This window comes from Leptodactylus fuscus, chromosome 3 (genome assembly GCF_031893055.1).
Source record: "Leptodactylus fuscus isolate aLepFus1 chromosome 3, aLepFus1.hap2, whole genome shotgun sequence".
NCBI lineage: Eukaryota > Metazoa > Chordata > Amphibia > Anura > Leptodactylidae > Leptodactylus > Leptodactylus fuscus.
Window position 1 is genome coordinate 151,468,813 of NC_134267.1, and position 22,479 is coordinate 151,491,291.

A 22,479-nucleotide genomic window follows, 5' to 3' on the forward strand; every position below is an offset into this window, starting at 1 on the left:
CATTAGACAATCCAAACCTGTAACAGAGATGACTTTATTTAGGAGTCAAAAATGCCTCTTATTAAGTTCGGTACCTGAATCCAGGGACTCATTAAAAGAAGATTCCCTTCACAGCAATGTTTTAAGGAAAGTCAGTATGTCAGTGCTCTGCTCACATTAGCAGTATGGATTCTATTTTTCAGGATCCAGGATGGCTATAATAAAGCTGTTGCAATCTGTTATGCAACCCCTGCCTATTCCCTCATGATAGACTCATGAGATTCACTTTTTTCAATGAACTATACTATGCTATATTGACTGTCAAAAACTGAAAACCCTGGGCCACACAAAAAAAAAAAAAAATGCATTTTACATTACCTGCAAAGTGTATGGAATTTGGGCTAATCCTATCCACAAATTGCAGGAAGAAAAATAAATCTGCAGCGGAAATGCTATAATTTCAAAAACACTTGAGTTTTTGTAAATTGCAGCACGTGAATTATACCTACAGAAATGCTGGCATTTCCCGTATAGGGATAAAAGAAGAAAAAAGTCCGCAGAGGAAAACTCTGCGGACTTTCTGTGAAAGACGCTGTGGGAAAGACACGTAATGCGTCTCCAGTGCAGACTTTCCGCAGTGTTTTTGTAGCAATTTACTGCGTGGGGCCTTAGCCTCCAAAAAAAAAAAAAAAAAGAAGTGTTAGCATAGCCCAATAAAAGTCCAAAAGATTGGCATCTTTGAGTCAAATTGGGGTTTTTGTACTAATACAGTGAGATATTGAAATACCTTATCTGGTCACAACCTCCACACACATTTTGTATTATTGTATAGGCCACTTGGCATCAACCTTTTTAAAGGACCACTAAGGGCTCGTTCACATCTGCGCCCGGGACTCTGTTCTGCAGGTTTCTGTTTCCTGCACAAAACTGGGCAGGAGACGGAAACCTGCCGGCATCTTTCAAACCCATTCATTTGAATGGGTTTGAAAAGTGTCTGGCCGTGAGCGCCGGTGAGTGTTTTATGCGCTCCGCGGCGAAACCGTTTTTTTTTTTTTTTTTTTTTTTTAACTAGACACAGAGTCGGACATGCAGTACTCTTTGTCTGGTTTAAAAAAAAAAAAAAACTGTTTCGCTACAGAGAGCTCAAAACGCTCACCGGCGCTCACGGCCGGACTCTGCATGACAGGTTTCCGTCATCAGCTGGCAGAAGATGGAAACCTAATGCAGAGTGCCGAACGCTGGTGTGAACCCAGTGTAAATCTAGGTAGAAACGATAGATGTGAACTGGATAATCATGCCTGAAGTTTGCAGGATTTTCTGCATGTTCTTGAAACAACCAGTCTTTTAGAAATCCTGCAGAACACACAGAGGTTAGTCTACTGCTGAAATGTTCTAGATTTAATTGAGGAATGACTGAAGGGTGAGGCTAAAGCTTTATTTAGACAATAGAGGTTTTTTCGGTCATAAGGCACCTATGATCCGTGAAAAAATAATGCATGCACTACTGAGCGGACTGTTAGGACAGTGTTCACGTATCCAATTCAGCCATCAAGTTGAATGAGTATGTGAAAACAAGTGGGTGCCACACGGATCCTGCACATGGCCAAGTTTCAGCTTCGTTGTGTGAATATAACCTGAGAAAAGAGAAGAGCTAATGACAGATTTGTGTCCTACTATAGATGCTGCATGTGGGCAAGGCTCCTGCTGCAGCCAGCTTTCTCCCAATCAGGAAGAGGATGGGGAGGGAGAAGGGGTGTCATGGAGGGGGCTTGTCTGATCACCTGTGACATAGAGGATTTCCAGAAATACTGGAGTTCTCTGGTTATAGGAGCCAAAGACATGCAGAGATTAGTCAGAAAGTGCTGGGATGTTTTGGGCATATTCCAATGTATTTTTTCTTGTTAATTCTCTTTGTTCTCACAGTTTGCACATCTACAGACTGTTATGATAGATTCAGCCTGTACACATGTGAATCAGCGCTTTATTGTTTCTCCTAACCACCTTGATCACAAGCTGAATGTTATATTTACCTTGAGAAAACAAGCTGGTAAAAAATCATGGCTAAACAGAAGTTTGGGGTGATTTTCTACGTTTACTGTTCTTTTGTGCCAACACTAATTTGCAGGGTAACTGCTGGCTTGTCATTGAATGTCTCTGCATGTTCAAAGCTGTTGATTTGCCTGTAATTGAGGCCACGCATCCATGTAACAGCTCACAAGGACAAGCCGCCAACCACCTAGACAGTGTACTCCTCCGCCAATTCTATCGCCACCACTGTCAGTGGCAGACGTTTTGTACACTGTATAAGTGTTCGCTACTTAGCACTCGATAGAAGTTGTATCATATATTAGCAAACAGTTTTACCCTAGCAGGAGACAGGCAGGGAAACTGCAGAGGGAGCCATTAGAAAAATAGTTCTAACTCCTTAGCCGCAGGGACTGGAGCCACAAGAACCTAGGCTTTAAAATAAGACCACCATCATGCCTGTAGCTCCAGTAAGACCACGAGTTATCACTGGTTGTAATGAAGCTTCATACATTCACAGATTTCACCTCAGCCAGTGTGCAGGGATAGGAGAATGATTTCTTACTTAGCTCTACCATGTCAGATGAGCCCAGGAGAGGGGGGTACCATGGACTTTTGTTCATGATACCACCCTCTCATACTATCCGAGCGCATACTTCCCATTTAACCCCTTATAGGCTGCGGTGAATGCTGACAACAGTGGTTTTATAGATAAAAGTAAAAATAGATAGTTTTTTCCTTTGTGAATGAAAAAAGTGACACACAATTGGTATTACTACATCCGTAAGGACCCGTGGTATAGTTATTCTCTATAATAAGTGTCATAAACCTCAAAACTGAGATGGCAGAATTGATTTTTTTTCTGTTCTTCTTACCGCTCAAAAACAAAAAAGTAATAAAAACTGGTTAAAAAGTTATAGCTGACCACAAAATAAAAGGCCTTGTATAGCTACATTGAAATAAAATGTAAAAAAGTTATGAAATCAAGAATACAGAGTAGTAAAAGGTTACTGGTTTAAGGCTAAAATGTGTTAGATTGCTAAAGGGTTAACATCTACATAAGTCACCAGAGTGACGTACCAATAATATGTATTTGATTCTGTAAATTTCAGCAGGGTTTTTCAATTTCAAATGTGACTGTTGGGGTTAAAGAGGTTTTCCCACATTTAGAATATTGACAGCCTATCCTCTGTATAGGTCAACAAAATCACATCAGTCAGAAACTGACTTTTGGCCGGTTCAGCTACTTGAAGGGTTCACGTCCGTCCGCTTTGCTGTTTACACTGCATGCTATCTACATATTAACAGCTATGCTTCATGCATCTGACAACACCCATCAATCTGATATGGACGGTCTATCCTAAGGATACTTGAAAATCCCTTTAAGATTTACACTTGTTCCTTTATCCAAAAATGATTTTAGTTTGATTCTTTGAAGAATTTCACTTCATAATTAAAACTTTAGACCAGTGGTTCTTAACCAGGGTTGATCTAACCCTATGCACGGTTCATTTTGTGTATGAGTAAAAAAAAATAAAATAAAAATAAAAACATATACCTATGTCTTGAATTTGGAAAAAAATCATGTTTGATTTATCACTAAAGAAGGGTGCGGTGAATGTGCATATGAAACTGGTGGTTTCAGTACCTCAAACAAGGTTAAGAACCACTGCTCTAGATCCTCAAGTCATGCCAGATTCATTTAACTAGTCTATATAGGTCCCGAACCATCAAGTGCTTGACCTAAGGCCTGAACAACAAAGGAACAATAAAAATATACAGTGTATCAGAAAATAATGTTACAATAGCTTTCTTGAGGAATTAGTAATTATATAATTCCTCATTTTTTAAGCATTTAAAACAACTTTTAGAAGTAACTCACTGTCACTAACAATGATCAAAACCTCCACTTGAATCTACTAACTATGATCATTACCTTACAATATATTACAGTATATACAGGACTGCTATTCAGTTTTCTAGGTTACATGATGACAGGATACGAAGTCTCTCCTGTATACGCAGCTGATGACAAATACCAAGCCAACTTACCTTAATGTCAGAGCCCCTCAGAGGTTTATTTTATGTTCTTCTCCAGTCTTAATAATAGCTAACTATTAACAAAATGAAAATGAATAGTAGAAGGCATGTGACATTACTGATAACTAGGGGAAGCATGCAAGACCCTAACCATAGCTGATCTACAATATACATCAGTGACAAATTGATCCTCAAGGGCCGTAGTCAAAGAACCTCACTCACTTCTGTTACAGATAAATGAGACTATTAGCATTTGACATATTCATGCCATTACACCTCCCCCAAAAAGGAAATAAATAGTTAAAAAAAAAAAAAAAACACACACAAACTAAATGTACATATGAGATATATATGATATACTGCCTACTCAAGATCACCATAATGGCCATTCTGCTCCCAACTGTGAAATCTGGATGACCTAAATATCTACTAAACTATTAAGACGGGTAATCACTAAAATATCAGTAGGGGTCCGCCACCCTAGATTCCACTGATCAGCTGTCTGAAGGGGCCCTGGCCCTTGTGCAACAGCTCTGACACTGTCACTATTGACATCACACACCATTTGTTTCAGAAACCATGCAATGTAATTCCAACTAAGAAGTGAATTGGGGCAAAGTTGTAAGTACATTGAACACCCACAATGAAAGAAACAGAGCGCAATGTAAACAGTGCAGGGGTTGAAGTGCCCACAAGATCACATGCCTTCAAACAGCTTATGAGCTGGGGTCCGATGCCAACTTATCTTTCATTGGGTATCTATTCTGAGGACAGGTCAACAATAGAAAGTAACTGGACAACCCTTCTAGCTCTGCAATAGAAATAATCACGCCTTTAATATACGACATGTCCAATTCTTCACTGATGTCGGGGGAATCTCAGTACCTTGTAGAGGAGATTCTACTGCATGCAATGTTATTCCCCTTTGGGGTCCCATTTTGATGTAAATTGATGTTATATTCATATGCAAATTAGGGGTAAGGTGTCGTGCCCCGGAATCTAGGACTAAGACCAAAGCCAGGGCAAGCTAAGGCACACCTGAAACACTTTCCCCTCATTTCCATGAAATTTGCTGTTTTAGCTATATGCAAACATGGCTCCAAAGCTAGTTAACAGACATATTTGCTAACAGATCCCCATTAAATGGGTTTTCCAGCAAATTTTTTTCCTATCTACAGCATAAGGAATAAGTGCCTCATCATTAGACCTCCCACCAATGGTCACAAGAATGGAGGTCCGGTCTCATTTCATTGAAGCCATGGTGGGTTGTGCATGTTGCTGCTCCTCCATTCATCTGTATGAGCATGCCAAAGAGAAGTTGGGCATTCAGATCTCCCAGGCAATCCTAAAGAAGTGTATGGAGTAGCAGCAGCCATTGCTCCATTCAGTCAAGAGTATGTACTACTCAGTTCTTCATAAATCCTGTAGAGACATACAGGATATATTTTGTTTGAGGGAAAACCATTCAAGTGCTATACTCCAATATGGGTAGATTAGCAAATGGGTTGTGTATTTAGTTACATTTATAAGACCACAAACTAAGACCTTATTCACACTTCAGTGACTCACGGACATGTGTTACCCATGTTTCCCACAGGCAGCACACAGTCCTATTGATTTTCAACATATTCATTCAGACATCTATTTTTTCGTGGACCATGGGTCTGTAGAGGAAAAAAAAAATTGAGACTTATCCTATTTTGGTCCGTGATTAAGTCAAATGATGGGCCTTGAAAGTCATGTACAGCACACATACGGTATATCCGTCCACGTGCTCTCCATTTTTCAAATGCAAAGTATAGCAAGTTACCGTATTTAGAAAAAAATTGGATCCATTTTATACCATGGATAAAGCACGTCCATGAAAACAATAGGACTGTATGGTGTTAGTGATATAGTGTAACACACTGACATGTGAATAAAGCCTAAGAATATGCACATCGAGCTGCATAGACATATCCCACTTTCTGCAGCAGCAGCCTTGGTACGTAGCAAAATATATCTAATCTTCCGTCATATAAGGCTAGTTTCACACTACAGTTTTAATATCCATTGTTCTGACCTTTCAGAGGATGACGAATACAAGCAGTCAGTGTTCAGTTTGTACCCGTCAACATGGCCATTGTAATATCCTTTCATCTGATTCTCTGACGGATCAGAACAATGGGTATTAAAACTGGAGGTGAAACTAACATGACACTATTAATCTGCGTTATGGAAAGTGGTTGGAATTTCTATGCTAACTAGAGATAAAATAATTCCCCAAATATGTGTAGCAGAAAAAAAGCATCAGATTTTAGAGCTAAGAGCTACCCATAAGTCTCAGACAGATCACATACAGTACTTATACGTGCTAACATCCACTATAGCAGAAGTGGGACACTGACAACTGAACAGGGACACCATAGGTGGAGGGGGTGTTTACAAGCCATTCATCCATACTGGGGTTTGGTTTTACTCCTTGTAGGGGATATACTCCTTCTCATCTATATGGAACTCCAACACAATGTGCATGTAAAAATATATATCGCAGCATCCTAGAATACTTCCAGAAAGTGGGGATCACCTTTAGATAACATATTTAGAAATGTGATCACTATATGGGCTCTAATAATAACATCCAATATACTTATATAGTATACCATATTAAACTTTATAAACTCTGCAAAACATTTTAGACGCAAAATCTGATATTGTGATGGGGATTTGTAGCTAGTTCTGCCTACAAATAATGGAAAGCGAACGTCTTGTGATCATAGTTACCTCCTACTAGTTTAGTCATATAACAATAATCTACAGGTAACCCAGTATATAAACATATATGACCTGACAAGATATATATTCATGGATTATACATACAGGATAGCAATAAATAAGAGCGCCGTCAGTGTTAGTTGTAATAACTATTAATGCTCAGCTCATCTACATATTAATACTTAGAATACTTTATAATTCTCAATGTAAGAAAGCAGATTAACAAAAAAGACTAGAGATCCGAAGGACATCAAGAGCAGAGAGGTGATGCTGGGGCAGTTATCCTTCTCTGTGTGTAAACTACACAATACACAGTGTGTGGTGTGTAGACGACAGACGTAACACATTATATAACTACAACAGTGTGTCTAATACAGATATATATACACACAAACATATATATATACACTGGACAAAATGCCTGTATCATTTAATGGCAAGAACCAGAGGGATATGAAGGGCTAAGGAAAGGGGTTAACTCATTTTAAATTATGGTATGTGGGCATAATGATATAGAGAATAATGAAAATATGTGTATGTACAATATATATATATAATACTATGGCTGTAAGAGCGGGTAGTATAGCAGTATTAGATGGCATGACTGGTATAGAACATAGGGCATAGTGTCTGACAGTGATGTATACACTAATATACAGCTTACTGTACATATAAACGGTCCAGTCACATACACATTTTATATATACACACACATATTATACACCACACACATGTATATTATACATCACACACTAATATATAATACACCACACATACATACCTATATACAATATATATTACAGCACAAATACACATTATATTATACACACACACGTATATTATACACACACACACACACACACACACGTATTGTACATCACACATACACACACTAATATATATTACACCACACATACATATCTATATATAATCTATATCACACATATTATACACACACACACAGTTACAGATCGGATGTGGGGTGCATATAGAGGAGAAGCCGGGGCCGGACCCCATCGATGCACTGACCTGGTTTTCTCCTGACGGGCCTTTTCCTGCCGCTGCAGAAGCGCACTTTACTGAACACCCCTAGGACATGTCTCTCGCACAGTGAGCGGCCGTCCTTGCTCGGGCTGGTGCGGCGCTTGGACGTGCACACCCGGTCACTGTTGGACTCCCGCGCTTGCCTCTTCTGCCGGATCAGGGAGCTGGCTATAGCCGCAGCCATAGCTCCCCCCTGCAGCCACCTCCCAGGTAGTCCCCTGTATTAGAGTCACCGACCCCACGGGATATCCCAATGCTGGGGGAGGGGGGGTTCTCCCTGGAAGTACCAAGCTGCAGATGTATGTAGACAAGTGAGTGAGCGTCCCCACTGCATGCAGCGCTACAGCAGGAGCGGCTCCAGAGCTGGGGTGCAGGGGTGCAGCGTCCCGAGGTGAGCCATCTCCCCAACTCTACGAGCCCATAGACGGAGACGGGCGCTCCTGCATAGCCGCAGCTGTGTCCTATCCCCTCACAGGGTGCAATGAGGCGCTGCTGCTGCTACTGCTGGGACTCCACAGGTCACTACACTCCTTCACTGACTGCAAGACTCCTGCAGCCTCATGGTAGAAGATGCCAGCAGCGGCTCACAGCGTCGTCTCTCCGGCACACATGATGTACTCCTATTATATGTCATCATCAGCCGTACACGTGTGTGTCACACTGCCTGCCAGGAGGGCGCCCCCGCCACACAGCCAGCACATGTACACATCCATGGCTCTCGGCACTCTCAATGTCACCGGATCATGGGGCCGCTGACGAGCGCACACTCAAGCACAAGTTAGATGGAGAGCGGGGGAGGTCCCAGGTAGCACTGACACAACTTCCCCGGGGACAGGAGGAAGGTGATGGGGCCCCTTCTGACAGCTGCCTTAAAGTGCCCCATGCAGAGAGCCAGAGCCCTCCTCCTGCTGCTGATGCTGCTGCTGGCACTCAGGGGGCTCTGCCATCAGCGCACTGCCATCCTGCCAGCTCCCCGGGCACAGCTGATGAAGCTACTCAAGGTGCCATAACATGGACGGGCTGCTGCATGGACCTCGTCACTGGCTGGAGGATTGCAGCGTTCCTGTGTCTCTCATTCTTCCAGTCTCCCCTATCTGTGCTCTCTACGCAATCCTACGTGATCGAGGTTTGGATGAGAAATTCTCACCGGCGGTCAGAGGGAACTGCAGCTCCCATCAGCCTGTCCCCTGACTACTCAGTGTGTGTCAAGAGAGGGCTGCAGACAACGGGGAATGCAGCCCACATGACTGGGGGAGGATCAGGGACGGGAAGGGTTAACTATAGTGGTGGTTTGTCTAGCGTGGGAGGAGACAGAGGGGTTAAAATGCAGGACGAGGGGGAGCAGGGGTCAGTGCAGGAAGGCAAACTGCTGGTGTATACCACAGGGCTGACCTGTCCCTTCATGTATACTACAGGGCTGATGTGTCACTATATGTACACACTACTGCTGTATACGACAGGGCTGATGTGTCACTATATGTACACACTACTGCTGTATACGACAGGGCTGACCTGTCCCTTCATGTATACTACAGGGCTGATGTGTCAGTATATGTACACACTACTGCTGTATACAACAGGGCTCACCTGTCACTGCATGTATACTGTATACTACATAGCTGATGTGCCACTGCATATACTGCTGGTGTATACCACAGGGCTGACCTGTCCCTTCATGTATACTACAGGGCTGATGTGTCACTATATGTACACACTACTGCTGTATACGACAGGGCTGACCTGTCCCTTCATGTATACTACAGGGCTGATGTGTCACTATATGTACACACTACTGCTGTATACGACAGGGCTGACCTGTCCCTTCATGTATACTACAGGGCTGATGTGTCACTATATGTACACACTACTGCTGTATACGACAGGGCTGACCTGTCCCTTCATGTATACTACAGGGCTGATGTGTCACTATATGTACACACTACTGCTGTATACGACAGGGCTGATGTGTCACTATATGTACACACTACTGCTGTATACGACAGGGCTGACCTGTCCCTTCATGTATACTACAGGGCTGATGTGTCAGTATATGTACACACTACTGCTGTATACAACAGGGCTCACCTGTCACTGCATGTATACTGTATACTACATAGCTGATGTGCCACTGCATATACTGCTGGTGTATACCACAGGGCTGACCTGTCCCTTCATGTATACTACAGGGCTGATGTGTCAGTATATGTACACACTACTGCTGTATACTACAGGGCTCACCTGTCACTGCATGTATACTACAGAGCTGATGTGTCTCTACATATACTGCTGCTGTATACCACAGGGCTGACCTGTCACTACATGTATACTACAGGGCTGATGTCTCACTACATATACTGCTGCTGTATACTACAGGGCTGACCTGTCACTACATGTATACTATAGGGCTGATGTGTCACTACATATACTGCTGCTGTATACTACAGGGCTCACCTGTCACTACATGTATACTACAGGGCTGATGTGTCACTATATGTACACACTACTGCTGTATACTACAGGGCTCACCTGTCACTGCATGTATACTGTATGCTACAGGGCTGATGTGTCACTGCATATACTACTGCTGTATACCGCAGGGCTGACCTGTCACTGCATGTATACTGTATACTACAGAGCTGATGTGCCACTGTATATACTGCTGCTGTATACTACAGGGCTGACCTGTCACTGCATGTATACTGTATACTACATGGCTGATGTGCCACTGAATATACTGCTGCTGTATACTACAGGGCTGACCAGTCAATGCATGTATACTGTATACTACAGGGCTGATGTGTCACTGCATATACTGCTGCTGTATACTACAGGGCTGATGTGTCTCTACATATACTGCTGCTGTATACTACAGGGCTGACCTGTCACTACATGTATACTGTATACTTTAGGGCTGATGTGTCACTACATGTATACCGTATGCTACAGGGCTGACCTGTCACTGCATTTATACTGTATACTACAGGGCTGATCTGTCACTACATGTGTCACTAAAGGACTGACCTGTCACTGCATGTATATCATATACTACAGGGCTGACCTGTCAATGCGTATATACCATATACTACAGGGCTGACCTGTCACTACATATATCACTGCTGTATACTACACAGCTGACTTGTCACTGCATGTATACCATATACTACAGGGCTGACCTGTCACTACACGTACACCATATACTACAGGGATGACCTGTCATTGCATATATACCATATACTACAGGGCTGACCTGTCACTGCATGTACACCATATACTACAGGGCTGACCTGTCACTACATAAACTGATGCTGTATACTACAGGGCTGACCTGTCACTACATATACTATGGCTGTATACTACAGGGCTGACCTGTCACTGTATGTACACCATATACTACAGGGCTGACCTGTCAGTACATAAACTGATGCTGTATACTACAGGGCTGACCTATCACTACATATACTATGGCTGTATACTACAGGGCTGACGTGTCACTACATATACTATGGCTGTATACTACAGGGCTGACCTGTCACTACATATACTAGTGCTGTATACTACAAGGCTGACCTGTCACTGCATATATACTGTATACTACAGGGCTGATCTGCCACTACATATACTACAAGGCTGACCTGTCACTGCATATACTGCTGCTGTATACCATATACTACAAGCCTATGTGTCACTACAGGGCTGATCTGTCACTGCATATACTGCTTCTATATGCGACAGGGTTGATCTATCACTAAATATACAGCTCCTGTATACCATATACTATAGGGCTGATCTGTCACTACATATACTTCTGTTGTATACGGTATATAGATAAAAACAAAGCTACAAATGTGCTTTATTAGCATTACCAAAGAAAAACATTTTGTGCTGCCAAAGCAGAGAATGGTTGGGGGAAGGGGGTGGGTGCATGGGTTGGCGGTTTTTGTGTCCTTGGGGTCTCGTCATTCCTGTTTGGGATATGCGGGTATGGGTGTGGGGCAGGTGGGCGATAGGGGGCTTAAAGGTCTTTGGGTTGGGGGTTTAATAGTACTCGGGGTCTCATCTTCCTTTTGTTTGGTGACAGCTGGACACGTATTGGGCAGCGATCTCCACAGTGGTCTCCTCTTCTCCCAGTAGGATATAGAGTTTCCTCTTGTCATCTGTGGATGTGAAGTCTGGGATGTGGGCAGAGAGTCTTTAGTAGTAGACGGCCCTCATGGCTGAGTATTTGGTGCAGTGTAGCAGGAAGTGAGTCTCGTCTTCTAGGGCCCCCGGTCACAGTGTTGGCACAGTCTGTACTCCCGTGGCTTGTACGTCTGCTTGTGCTGTCCCGTTTCAATCTCTAGGTTGTGGGGGCTCAGTCTGTATCGGCTCAGGATCTGTCTGTTTGGGGTGGGGTATTCTCTCCAGGTAGGTGGCCATGGTGTAGTCCTTTTGTAGGGATTGGTACATGGTGAGTTTCTTTGAGTTATTTATTTCATTTCGCATATATATATATATATATATATATATATATATATATGCGTGTATAGGGCTGATCTGTCACTGCTTATACCTCTTCTGATTGTCGTATACTACAGAGCTGAGTTGTCACGGTATATATACTGCTGTTGGATACAGTATACTAGAGGGCTTATCTGTCACTACATATAAGGATGCTGTATACAGTATAATACAAGGCTAATCTGTCACTGTACAAATGACTGCTGTATATACCATATACTACCAGCTGATCTGTCACTGTACATGTACTGCTGCCATATACAGTATACTACAGGGCTGCTTTGTCACTGTATATATACTGCTGCCTTAGATGGTATACTACAGGACTGACCTGCCACTGTATAGATACTGCTGCCGTATATACTATACTACATGGCTGATCTGTCACTACATGTACTGCTGCTGTATAACGTATACTACAGGGCTGATCTGTCACTACATATGCTTCTACTGTATATGTATACTACAGGGCTGTCACTGTAAATAGACTGATCGCTATATAATACAGGGCTCATCGGTTACTGTACATACACTGACTAAAGTATATTGCAGGGCTCATCTTTCACTACAAAAATCTGGTGCCCTCCAACCGAGAGTCAGCCACCTGCCCAGCCAAACCCCCAAATGCCCTGAGCAAGGCTGAAATAAAGGGGGTCATAAAGGCCGGTACATCGAGGAATGGAGAAACGCAATAAACAACTCCAAAAACCTCACCATGTACCAGTCACTGCAAAGGGACTACACCATGGCCACCTACCTGGAGAACATACCCCACCCTAAACAGACAGACCCTGAGCCTGTTACAGACTAAGCACCCACAGCCTAGAGATGGAGAGGGGGCGGCACAGGCAGACGTACAATTCACGAGATAACAGACTGTGCCAGCACTGTGCCCAGGGAGCCCTGGAAAATGAGGCCCACTTCCTGCTACACTGCACCAAATACTCAGCTGTGAGGGCCGTCTACTTCCAAAGACTCTCTTCCCAATTCCCGGATTTCACTTACATAGATGAGACGAGGAAACTCTGCATTCTACTGGAGGAAGAGGAGTCCACCATGGAGATCGCTGCCCACCTGCCACAAACTGAGGGGAAGATGAGACCCTATGGACTGTTATACCCCATTACTGTCCCTTCTAATCACCCATCCATCCCAACTCCCCCATACACACGACCCTCCCCATACCCAACACCCTCTTTGCCAACCCCAACCCCCTCCTCCCCATACCCACCATGCTCTTTGCTTTGGCAATGCCAAATATCTATTCAGACGTGCCAATAAAGCTTTTTTTCTTTGATTGGTGCTGTATACAGTTTACTGCAGAGCTGATCTGTCACTGTTGATATTAATGACTGTTGTATACTAAATGCCTGATCTGTCGCTGTACATATACTGACTGCTGTATACTATAGGGATGATCTGTCACTACATACAGTGTCGGCCAAAAGTATTGGCACCCCTGCAATTCTGTCAGATAATACTCAGTTTCTTCAAGAAAATGATTACAAGCACAAACTCTTTGGTATTAATATCTTCATTTATTTTGCTTGCAATGAAAAAAAACACAAAAGAGAATGAAAAAAAGTAAAATCATTGATCATTTTACACAAAACTCCAAAAATGGGCTGGACAAAAGTATTGGCACCCTCAGCCTAATACTTGGTAGCACAACCTTTAGACAAAATAACTGGGAACAACCGCTTCCGGTAACCATCAATGAGTTTCTTACAATGCTCTGCTGGAATTTTAGACCATTCTTCTTTGGCAAACTGCTCCAGGTCCCTGAGATTTGAAGGGGGCCTTCTCCAAACTGCCATTTTGAGATCTTTCTACAGGTGTTCTATGGGATTCAGGTCTGGACTCATTGCTGGCCACTTTACAAGTCTCCAGTGCTTTCTCTCAAACCATTTTCTAGTGCTTTTTGAAGTGTGTTTTGGGTCATTGTCCTGCTGGAAGACCCATGACTAGGGTTGAGCGATCATGTTCGGAAAAGATCGGATTCCGATCGGCGATCGAGAAAATTTCACGATCGCCATTGGAATTCCGAACATGATCTTTTTATGTGGGATCTATCGGTGATTTTTCCCACAATGCTTTGCTTAGCCTTCACACTGAGTATACGCTGTATATTCAGTGTGAAGACTCCGCTGCAGTTCCATAGGAATGAATGGAAGCAGCCGGCATGCAGGGGGTTAACCCTGCGTGCCGGCTGCCTCCATTCATTCGAATGGAAGGCTAAACTAAATCTCTAGCAGCTACTTAACTCTAGAGATGGCTGCTCCGGTGCCCTCCTTCTTCTTGCCTCGCTGCCCCGCCTCCCAGGTTAGTGTTTAAAGCGCTAGGTAGGCGGGGCTTGTGGCTTAGAGTGTGGGCGGGTACAGGGCAGGGAGATGTGAAATGTAGAAAACAGGGCACTCACCCGCCACGGGATACATAAAACATTCGTTTTTATTTCATCCTCTTAAAAAAAGGTCAAACCTTGACCATCGGGGTACAGAAGACGGAATGATGCAAAGAAACAAACAGCGACGATCGTTTCGCGCTTAGTGCACTTCGTCAGGCTTTCGTGCACTGAGCACGAAACGATCGTCGCTGTTTGTTTCTTTGCATCATTCCGTCTTCTGTACCCCGATGGTCAAGGTTTGACCTTTTTTTAAGAGGATGAAATAAAAACGAATGTTTTATGTATCCCGTGGCAGGTGAGTGCCCTGTTTTCTACATTTCACATCGATATGTCACTGCCTGTCTAGGTTTTTTCACAGTGAGCACCACCCTGGGATTTAATTTATTCCATGGTTTTTTGGCTGTTGTAGCCGGGAATTTTTGCCAATACTGATACAAGATTGTGAATACAAGCATTGCCGCAGTAGTGCCGCTGACTACTTTGTTCTTTGCAATACAGGGCAGGGAGACGTGACGTCTCCCCTCCCAGTACCCGCCCACACTCTCCTAACCTGGCAGGGAGGGGGCAGCGAAGGAAGAAAAGCAGCGTGGAGCAGCAGCGAGGCGAAGAATGAAGGCACTGGGCACAGGACCAGCCATCTGTGGAGGTAAGTGGACACCAGGGGGGACTAAGTAGCCAGAGGATAAAAAAAAAAATCCTCTGGCTACTTTAGTGATTCACTACACAGCGTGAATTCTAACAATTGTTAGATTCCATGCTGTATAGTGAATAGGATTGCTTTTAAAATCCGATTAATAAAAAAATCCAATTGCCTTGCATTGGGATCGGAACTGGTATCGAGATCGGGTTCGAATGAAAAATGATCGGAAATCGGATTTTAAAATCAATCCTGAAAAGTCAAGATCGGCTCAACCCTACCCATGACCTCTGAGGTAGACCCAGCTTTCTCACACTGGGCCCTACATTATGCTGCAAAATTTGTTGGTGGTCTTCAGACTTCATAATGCCATGCACACGGTCAAGCAGTCCAGTGCCAGAGGCAGCAAAGCAACCCCAAAACATCAGGGAACCTCCGCCATGTTTGACTGTAGGGACCGTGTTCTTTTCTCTGAAGGCCTCTTTTTTTTTTTCTGTAAACGCTATGTTGATGCCTTTTCCCAAAAAGCTCTACTTTTGTCTCATGTGACCAGAGAACATTCTTCCAAAACGTTTTTGGCTTTCTCAGGTAAGTTTTGGCAAACTCCAGCCTGGCTTTTTTATGTCTCTGAGTAAGAAGTGGGATCTTCCTGGGTATCCTACCATACAGTCCCTTTTCATTCAGACGCCGACGGATAGTATGGGTTGACACTGTTGTACCCTCGGACTGCAGGGCAGCTTGAACTTGTTTGGAGGTTAGTTGAGGTTCTTTATCCACCCTCCGCACAATCTTGCGTTGAAATCTCTCGTCAATTTTTCTTTTCCGTCCACATCTAGGGAGGTTAGCCACAGTGCCATGGGCTTTAAACTTCTTGATGACACTGCGCACGGTAGACACAGGAACATTCAGGTCTTTGGAGATGGACTTGTAGCCTTGATATTGCTCATGCTTCCTCATAATTTACCTTCTCAAGTCCTCAGACAGTTCTTTGGTCTTCTTTCTTTTATCCATGCTCAATGTGGTACATACAAGGACACAGGACAGAGGTTGAGTCAACTTTAATCCATTTCAACTGGATGTTTGGTGTGGAATTATATCCAATTTGGCTTTTTGACAATTCTTTTTGTGGTTTTCCATTGAAGACAAATTAAATGAAGATAATAATACCAAAGAATTTGTGATTGCAATAATTTTCTGGAAGAAAACGAGTATTATCTGAGAGAATTGCAGGGGTGCTAATACTTTTGGCCAACACTGTATACTGATGTAGACAGTATAGTACAGTGCTGATCTGTCACTATACATACACCAGCTGCAGTACTGTATACTGCAGGGCTGATCTGTTCCTGTACACAGACTGATTGCCATCTATTACAGGGCTCATCTGTTACTGCACTTACACTTACTACTACTGATCTGTCACTGTACATGTTCTGAATGTACATATTCTGTTCTGTATACTACATCATGTTACTTCATATATATGGGATCCTACATAAGGTATACCACACAGCTGATCCATCACTGTACATATACTGCTGCTGTGTACATTATGTGACGGGAATCTATTACTGTACATATACTGCTACCTAATGCAGTATTGTATATACACAAGTATAAGCCGAGGCCCCTAATTTTACCACAAAAAACTGGGAAAACTTATTGACTCGAGTATAAGCCCAGGGGGGAAATGCAGCAGCTACTGGAAAATTTCAAAAATTAAAATGGTCGGAGTTTTTGGGTGCAGTAGTTGCTGGGAAAGGGGCGTTTTGGTTGTCTGTCTGCCCCTTCCCTGAGCTTGAGGACTGTTTTTTTTTGTCCCCCACTTGGAATTCAGCCTGGCTGAATATAGGGTATCTGCAGTGCTCCTATTAACCCCTTGCCAATGGAAGAGGAGCACTGCCGTTACCCTATATTCAGTAGACCAGGCACTTTCAGACACAGGGATACCTAATGTTTGTGTGTTTCACAGTCATTTTCTACTTTTATATGTATTCTAGGGAAAGGAGTGATTTAGAACTTTTATTTTATTTTATTTTTTTAAAGCTTTTTTTCCCCACTATTTTATGGGAGATTCTATACATTGATATTGCGGCTGGTCATAGACCCCCCTCCCCTCCTAAAAAAGACGAGAAGAAGAGACCCACTTCCTGCTACACTGCACCATATACTCAGCTGTGGGGTCATCTACTTCAAAAGACTTTCTGCCCACATCCCAGACTTCACATCAGACGAGGAGAGGAAACTCAAATCAAACAAGCTTTATTGGCACGTCCAAATAGATATTTGGCATTGCCAAAGCTAGTAAAGTGTGTGTGTGTGGGGGGGGGGGGAGGGGTTGGAGTTTAACAGTTCGTGGAGTCTCATCTTCCTCTTAGTTGGTGACCGCTATATGGGGGTGGGGTGGATGGTTTGGGGCATAACAGTCCGTGGGGTCTCATCTTCCTCTTGTTTGGTGACAGCTGGACGCGTATTGGGCAGCGATCTCCACAGTGGCCTCTTCTTTTCCCAGTAGGATGTAGAGTTTCCTCTTCTCGTCTGCAGATATGAAGTCTGGGATGTGGGCAGAGAGTCTTTGACAGTAGACGGCCCTCACAACTGAGTATTTGGTGCAGTGTAGCAGGAAGTGGGTCTCGTCTTCTAGGGCCCCCTGGTCACAGTGCTGGCATAGTCTGTTCTCCCGTGACTTGTACGTCTGCCTGTGTCGCCCCGTCTCCATCTCCAGGCTGTGGGTGCTCAGTCTATACCTGCTCAGGGTCTGTCTGTGTTTTGGGTGGCGTATTCTCTCCAGGTAGGTGGCCATGGTGTAGTCCCTTTGCAGTGACTGGTACAACGGAGAGTTTCTTGGAGTTGTTTATTGCGCTTCTCCATTCCTCAATGTACCACTCTTTGTCTCTCTCAATGACTCCTTTTATTTGAGCTTTGTTCAACTCTACATCCTACTAGGAGAAGAGGAGTCCACTGTGGAGATTGTTACCCAATATGTGTCCAGCTGTCACCAAATGAGGGGGAAGATAAAACCCCATGGACTGTTATACCCTCTAATCACCCATTCATGTCCGGATGTCCCATTTCTGCTTCATTTGATTGCCCACCCCCACACATCCCAACCCCCCCTGCCATACCGACCATTCCCTCTGGAACCAATAAAGCTCTTCTAACTTGTTTTAATCTGATTGGATGATGAGAAGAGGAAATTCTACATCCTACTGGGAGAAGAGGCGTCGACTGTGGAGATCGCTGCCCAATATGTGTCCATCTGCCACCAACTAAGGGGAGGATGAGACCCCAAACACTATTATACCCCAAATCACCCCCCATACCCACAATCTTCCCCACCAATCCAAACTCTCCCCCCCCCCCCATTTTACTTGCTTTGGCAATGCCAAATATCTATTTGGATGTGTCAATATCTGCCATGTCTCTCTATCTGCCATGAGCTTGTATGTGTTTTCTCTCTTGTTATATACTACTGTACCATCCATAAAACTGTATCACTGAAATTTCCCCATTGTGGGACTATTAAATGATTATCTTATTTCCATTGCATGTGTGGTAAGGGTGTTTCCCACAGCATACATGCTCCAGGCCAAAAAACAAAACATTCCCAAGATATCAGTGGCGTGTAAGTGGCACCACCACTAGGATTCAATTCCAGACTTTGCCTGAATATCCAGAAATCAGACAAGAATTAACTATTTACTTATTTCTTGGCCAATTTCTGAATATTCAGGTAAAGTCTGGATGAAGTTTGGGTGATCATTTGTCAGCTGATCACATCTTTTCTGATTGTTTGTCAGCAGTAGATTCTGTGGTAAACAGGATGTGCTGCCAACAAGCACTCACTGTATGGAGACTATGAGTGCCACATGTAAATGGAACTGACAAGTGTCGATAAACCTGCATGACAATCGGTGCTCATTACAGCAGAATATCAGCTCATGTAAAAGCAGTCTAAGAGAATGACAACAGGTAAGCTATACTCTCCTGACATTTATGTATTTGTAGTTATTGGGACAGTATATAAAGTTATATATTATGTTTCAAAAACAGTATACACAATATTACAGTAACATTTCTATAAAAAAAATTTCCACGAATATTGAATATGAAGCAATAGTTTTACATATCATCTGCAACATACAAAATATTAAAAAGTAAAATTCTGAAAGGTACTGAACTAATAAATGTCTTACTGGAGAAAGTTTCCTTTCCATTGACAAGGGTATTTTTATTGGTACAGATTGTGCCATATGTGGATTACCAAACATAATTTCAATCCAAGTTTGTCAAAGAAATGAGCATAACTGACAACTGTTGTCTGTACACGATGCTTATCTCTATCTTTCATGTAGACAGTACAGCAGATTTCAGAAAAATATGTTGACGCTGCTATTTAGAGAATGGAAAACATAAAACTTATATATCCTCAGTCACACAATGTGATGGAAAGCCTTTACTCGGGTAAATGACAGCAATTATATACTCAATTATGGGGGTTAGTAATCTTGAACACAGATTTAAAAAACATATACATTTAGGGGGTCAGTAGAAGCCTGGCCATTGTGGCATCCATGATCCATGGCATCCATATCCTTGATAAAGGAACAACAACGGGGCCACTACTATTCAATTTATTTATAAATGATATAGGGGATGCTGTTCCTATTTTAGCAGGTAACAACAAGCTACACACGTGGACAAAATTGTTGTTATCTCTCGTTTAATGAAAAAAAAAACCTACAATGGTCACAGAAATAACTTGAATCTGACAAAAGTAATATTAACCAAACTACATGTTGACAAGCCACAAAGTGTCTTGGAAAACGTCGTATGGACAGAAGAGACAAATCGAACTTTTTGGCAAGGCTCATTAGCTCTATGTTCACAGACGGAAAAATTAAGCATATCTTGAAAAGAACACAATCCCTACTGTGAAATATGGATAAGGCTTTGTTATGTTCTGGGGCTGCTTTGCTGCATCTGGCACAGGGTGTCTTGAATCTGTGCAGGGTACAATGAAATCTCAAAACTATCAAGGGATTCTAGAGAGAAATGTGCTGCCCAGTGTCAGAAAGCTTGGCCTCAGGCCTTGCAACAGGATAATGACCCAAAACGCATAGTTAAAAACATCCAAGAACTATTCTGAAGTAGCCTTCTATGAGCCCTGACCTAAATCCTATTGAGCATCTTTGGAAGGAGATGAAACATGCCGTCTGGGAAAGGCACCCTTCAAACCTGAGACAACTGGAGCAGTTTGCTCATGAGGAGTGGGCCAAAATACCTGCTGAGAGGTGAAGAAGTCTCATTGACAGTTACAGGAACTGTGTGATTGCAGTGATAGCCTCAGAAAGCTGTGCAACAAAATATTAAGTTAAGGGAACTGTCATTTCTGTCCAGGCTGGTTTCATGAGTTTTTTTTTTTTTTTTTTAAATCTGTTGACGCGAAAAGCAATGTCTGACTTTCATTTGTTCATTTTCATAGAATTTTTATGTATTATTACTTTTGTCAGATTCAAGTTATTTCTGTGAGCATTGTGGGTTTTTCTTTCATTAAAACAAAAGGTACCAACAATTTTGTCTATGTGTGTATGTCAGCTAATACAGTCTGTAAAAGATACTATAATGTATAAACATGGGCATTTACTTGGAAGAGATATGCATTGAATATTGATTATCTGCAAATAATATATGTCCTAGTGATAGTAGAGACTAGCATAGTCTCTAGAGGAGACTGAGCATTATAGACTTAAAACAATGTGCAATGCCAGACAGGTGATTTTTAAAGCCTCTAAAATACTGTTGTGTTTTAAAAGAACCACAAACTGTAGGTGACTTATGTACACCCAATCTGTGTCTGCTCCTTAACGGGAACCTGTCACCAGCCTTGGGGCCCTTAAGTAAAGCAGCATAAGGACATGCTGTTCATTTTAGAGCCTAACCTGGTCATCTTGGACCTATTTGTCCCTCCATTAACAAGAGTAATAAATAGTGTAATGAAGCAAGATACAGTGTTTAGCTTCAGTGACATTGTGTACATGCCCAGGGGGTTACTGGGGGAATTGTATTAATTTTATAAAAGTAAGGAAAGATGGATCTTGGACTAATAGACTTGATGCCCTACACCCCAGGAGCATTAAGACATGCTAATGGTTTAGGAACCTCAAACTTGGTGACCGGTTCCTTTCAAAGGCCACTGTAAAAAAATGTATAGGAGTCTTTAAATGTTAATAGGTTCTGTAATATAATTGAAACTTTCCAACAATACTTATAATATCTAAATCTTATGTCAGTTTGAAATGGGCAATGACAAATGTTCTGAATGTTTTCAGAGAGCTGTAAGTGTATCCAGAAATAGTCAAACAAAAACAGCATCAAGGTCTGAAGAAGAGTCCTCAATTGTTCAAAATCTCAAGTGTAATTGAGTTTGGCTTGAGGACATTTTAGTGAATTTAGCATTTGAATCCAATTGTGCGTTCTGTCCTCAGAAACATTCATTACATTTCTTCTGATCACATTTACAATTTATTTGCCTTGCTGCTTGTTGAGTTTTTGTATCTAAGCCAAGTAACATAGAAAACAAATCTTATCATAATAGTTCATTAAAAACAACAAATGTGAAGAGATGGAGAAGTAGATCCTGTGCCCACATATTAATGTCATTTACCACAAATCGGAAATAGTAAAACGTAAACCAAAGAAACCCGCAGAGCTTTCTCTGGAACAAACCACTTTATTCTGGGCAGTAGAGGCGTTTCATTTAAAGTTTCCATTTATCTGACTTTGCTGAAAGTCAGAGTACAAATTTTCTGATTAGATCGTAGCCAAGGGAAATAAAAAAAAATAGTAACAGACTTGTGAATGGGAGTTTTTTACGGGATGTAGAAAAATGTCTTCAAAAGATGGATTCATTAAGAGACACCTCTTCAATCTGTCTAATAAGCCGTAAGGTACGTCCTAAGCAGTTTTTTGACAGCTGTCAAGCCACCCATCCTCTGGTTGTATGAATCAGTTAGCCATGACAAGTAAATTTGTAATATTTTATACTACTTTATTGCTGACACCGAAAAAGTGAATTGTTGATGAGAGATGATCAAGT

General features: G+C 42.4%; 1 protein-coding gene and 1 long non-coding RNA gene across 5 annotated transcripts in view; both read right to left on the reverse strand.

Annotated features, from left to right (window-relative positions):
• Positions 1-22,479, reverse strand: part of FGF12 (fibroblast growth factor 12) — a 395,684-nt gene that overhangs the window by 130,266 nt on the left and 242,939 nt on the right. Inside the window, exon 1 of one of the 4 annotated variants that reach the window (XM_075268553.1) lies at positions 7,828-8,983. The exons of the other annotated variants lie outside the window; for them this stretch is intronic. Coding sequence (XP_075124654.1) covers positions 7,828-8,026 — 199 coding nt within the window. The 5' untranslated portion in view covers positions 8,027-8,983. Of the gene's footprint in view, positions 1-7,827; positions 8,984-22,479 lie in introns of those variants that run through there. 4 annotated transcript variants of the gene reach the window in all.
• LOC142196721 (uncharacterized) lies at positions 10,246-11,664 on the reverse strand. The gene is made up of 3 exons (XR_012715281.1): positions 11,611-11,664; positions 10,621-10,667; positions 10,246-10,280 (listed from the first exon to the last, which is right to left on the reverse strand). It is a non-coding gene; the product is annotated as an uncharacterized LOC142196721 (long non-coding RNA).